Below are 4,189 nucleotides of genomic sequence, written 5' to 3' on the forward strand. Positions count from 1 at the left end.
GTGTTATCGCCCCCACTTTGTGGGGCGCAGGCTTGAGGAACGCAGCCCTTGCTGCCGTTCCATCTGTCACTTCGGACAGTCTGGAGCGGAGGGTAGAGGCGCCAGAGTTGACAGCTCCTTGCTCAGACCGCCCCCCCACACTCCCTTTCCAGTTCCGCACTCCGCCCCAAACTGCGCCGTTCCCCTTTTAAAGAAGCGCCCCGGGCTCTCATCCTCGTCGCGCCAGCCCGCGCTGGGCTGCGGCGCCGTTGCCCTTTTAAGAACCAGCCTCCTTTAACTCTCTCCTAACGGGGCGTCCCGGCGGGGCTCGCGGCGCCCGACAGAAGCCCGCCTCCCGCGCGGCACTTCCGGACCCCGGTGTCGCCCTTTTAAGAGGCAGCCCCCAGCAGCGTTCCCCCCGCCCCCTGGTGCCGGCGCGCGAGGTGGGGGAGCAGTGCTGGAGCGGAGCGCGCCGTCCGCGCGGCCACTGGAGACCGGGCGGCCGGCGGCCGGGCAGGCGGCGGCAGCAGCAGCGGATGGGGACGCGGAGCCGGGCGGCTGTGGCGGCTGTGGCTGTGGCGGCGGCGGGGAAGCAGCTGACGGGCCGGCGGCGGCGGCGGCGCTGGCGGCAGTGACTGGTCCAGGCCCCGGCGGCGGCTGCAGCGACGCGGTGGAGGGCTGCGGGCGGGCAGCGTGAGGAGCGGCGGCGGAGCGCGGAGCTGCCGGGAGCGGAGGGCGCCGGGCCGCCCCTTGTCCAGTCCTCGCAGGCCGCCAGGCCCCCTCCAGCCGGGGCCGTGGAGCACCGGGGCAAAGGCCGGGGGCCCCCCATGAAGGAGCGCGACGCGGCCCCGGCCGAGCGGGGCAAGCCGGCCACCTACACCGGGGACAAGAAGGCGAAGATGGCGGCCAAGACCAACAAGAAGTGGGTCCGGCTCGCCACCGTGTTCGCCTACGTGCTCTCCGTGTCGCTGGCCGCCATCGTGCTCGCCGTCTACTACAGCCTCATCTGGCAGCCGGTGGGCGCCGGGACCTCGGGGGGAGCCGCCGGCCCGCCCCCCGGCGGCTCCAACGCCACCGGCCCGTCCGGGACTTCGGGGGCGGCGGCGGGGCCCAATGCCACGGGGTCGTCCCGCCGCGAGGCACCGCGCGACGCGCCCCCGCTGCAGGCGGCGCGGCCCATGCCTCCGGAGCCCTCTGCCGACAGTCCCCTGGCCGGGCCGCTGGAGCGGCCTCGGGGGCTGGAAGAGGACGAGGAGGAAGCGGCGGCGGCGCCGGGGAGTCGTTGAACCCCTGTGCGCCAGGGGCGGCCGGGAACAAGTCTCCCATCCCCAAGCCCGGAGGCAGGACTTTGCAGCAGGACGGGGCGGGGAGCCCGCGGGAGTGACCCCCACGGGAGTGAACGCCCTCCCTTCCCCGCAACGATCGCCAGCTCGCCCCGGGAGCGGGTGGCCTACAGCCCGATCTTCAGCCAAGGGACCACGATTCGCCGGGGGCTCGGGGTTTGGTCTTCCCAGGACCGTGCTGCGCCAGGGCCCTGAGCCATAAAGGGAATGGGGGGAGGGGTGGGGAGATCCCTGCTCCGAACCCTTTTTCGCCGCTAGCTCTTGTGTATCCTATGTGCACGAGTGACTCGGGCTTTCCCCCAAGACTCAGGGGAAGGAGGGAGCTATAGGGGCTCTTTAATAAGCTGAAGCTCTCGCAAGGAGGGCACCAAAAGTAGTGGAGCTCAGGTACGTCAACCTAGTTGCAGTGGCCACAGATGCATTTAATTTATCGATCCCTGTATATAGTTGTTGACATATGCACTAGAAGCTATAATTACACAGAACTGTATGTATCCTCCCACAACCCTGGGTAGCTACCACTGATGGGGTCATGCAAGGGCTATTTGCTGGCCCCCAAAGTGCAGCTAGCCAGAAGGGCACAAACACTGTTGGTTTTTTTTTTCATCACCCATTCTATTCCCCTTACTTCAGAAAGATAGGTTTATGACCCAAAAGAGTATAATCATCCTTAGACTTGAAAGGACAGTGGAAAACCTTAGAAGTAGAAGCCGTTTCGGGAGGGTGGAGAACGAACTAATCCCCTCCTCTTCCCACCCTAGTGCCCCCACGGAAGAGGCTTCCTGTTGCGGCCCTGACTATCTGGATATGGGCCAGGGAAGAAGGAAGGGGTAAGAGCAATGCCTCTGTGCTTCAGTCCTTGGCCCTTCTCACAGAGTTCTTTTAGGAAGAGCAAGCTTTTGTAAGTAGAGTGGCTCACAAGTGTTTTTATTTCATTGTCCACTCCTCAAGATCTTGTCTTGTTCCAGTAATCACCCTTGCCTGCCTTCTTCCCTGAGCCTGTGACAGTATAGCCCTTCAATTAGGCTGAAATCTGTGTGAAACCAGAGCTCTGAGCACATTTTCTGGTTTTGCGTTGTATTCACAGAACCAGAAAGGCTTAAAGGTGGGCTTCAAGCTCAGGATTGTGCTGTGATAGCCAGTTAATAGACCAGCCATGGGAAATTTACCTTGGTTTGTCTTTACCTCTCCTGATAAACCCTACTTACACGCAGCCTATACTTTGACGGAGATGAGAAACACCAAGGAAAGTGACATCTGTATAGTTCTGGGATAGCAAGAATTATACATCCTCAATTTGGATTTCATTTCCTTCTGCCACTTGCTTTTAGGCAATGAGTGTGGGTAGTGACAAGATATCAAACCCCTTAGTGTTTCCTTTTTGGGAAATTAGGCACTTTAAAAAAACAAAAAGACAAAAACTTATCCACCTGAGTCCTAAAACAGTTTGTCTCCAGTTTTCTGGCCTACACTCTAGTTAGCTCTGATCCAAGTTTACAGAACCACAAGTCTTGCTTTAAGCCATGTTGCGGGCAAGGTAACAGCAGCTGAGCTGGTATAGCCTAGGAGCAGGCTGGTAGCACCCCCAGGGTGTCTTGGCTGGAGGAGATTTCTGAGCAGCTGATGTGACTTTGGTCATTAGGAAGCCTTTGAGGCCTTTTTAAATTTTTGGTGGGTGTCTGGGGGTGGGGAAGAAACATAAAATGCCACTTTATAACTCCAATAATAGCCTGTAATTTATATTTATTGTGTGAATTTTTAGTCTTCTATTTTAATAATTTGTAAATTGATCTCTTATTCTAAGAATCCTTTGAATTTGCAGGAGGACATCTGGGAATCTAGTCCCCTGTCCCCATCCCTGCATTCTGGACTGTTGAATCCACTTTGAGATGGATCAAAGAGTCTAGAGAGACCACTCGTAGGTCCAGCTGCTGGCCTCCTGACTCTAAAGCCTTCACTGGAATTGGGACATTAGCTCCAGCTCTAGCTGTGAACATGACCAGAGACATTATTTATAATTCAGCCATTTAAGATATACCTGTCCTCAAAAAGTCCTGTATATTTTTTAAAAGTTTTATTTTTCAGGTGAACAAAATACATTCTAAGAACTCTACATAAGCCTGTGTAAGTTGACCATTTCTTTTTCGTACTCCTTGGGGAAGGAGTAGAGGTTGGAAGAAGAGATGGTCTGCGAGGTGGTGGATGGATGTTGATGAATAGGTATAGGAGGAAAAAGTAATTGCTCTGATGTTCTCTGCCTGATGGCCTGACGGAATTGATTAGTGAAGGGTAACAGGAATGCATCTTAGTCGGGAAGCAATCATAGGGTCAGATGAACCATGATAGCTAGCTCAGCCACCTTTTACGAGCCTTCAAAAACCTTGAAAAGGTTCTGCTTTTTTTAGGATTTTTAAATTTTTTTTTTTTTTTTTTTAATTTGAGAGAGAGAGATAGAGCACAAGCAGGGAGAGGGAGAAGCAGACTCCCTGATGAGCAGGGAGCCTGATTCCAGGACCCTGGGATCATGACCCTAGCTGAAGGCAGATGCTTTACTGACTCAGCCACCCAGGAGCCCCTAAAAGGTTCTGCTTTTAAAAGACTCTGAGCAGCAGATGCTTAGCTGGGGAAGCTTAGGGACCAGTGAGTATAGATACTAAGAATTATTACCAGAAGGAAAAAAAAAAAAAAGAATTCTTACGAACACTGAGCTGGCTGAGAGCTGGGGTGAGGCTGAGCCACCTGCTAGCATCACTGTTCTCACCAGTGAACCACCAGCCCGTGGATAGTTGAAGCCGAACACCAGGAGAAACGTGCTGTGCCCCCCCCCCCCCCCGCAGTGGTTGGTCAGAGCTTTGACAGGGGAGCAG

At 55.7% G+C, this 4,189-nt stretch overlaps 1 protein-coding gene across 1 annotated transcript; it reads left to right on the forward strand.

Moving 5' to 3' along the window:
- Window positions 1–205: 205 nt before the first annotated feature.
- INAFM2 (InaF motif containing 2) lies at window positions 206–3,440 on the forward strand. The gene has a single exon (XM_059372514.1). It carries the CDS (start codon window positions 807–809, stop codon window positions 1,263–1,265), a length of 459 nt encoding a protein of 152 aa, XP_059228497.1. The 5' UTR covers window positions 206–806; the 3' UTR covers window positions 1,266–3,440.
- Window positions 3,441–4,189: the final 749 nt, after the last annotated feature.

Source organism: Mustela nigripes, chromosome 13, assembly GCF_022355385.1.
Source record: "Mustela nigripes isolate SB6536 chromosome 13, MUSNIG.SB6536, whole genome shotgun sequence".
Lineage (NCBI taxonomy): Eukaryota > Metazoa > Chordata > Mammalia > Carnivora > Mustelidae > Mustela > Mustela nigripes.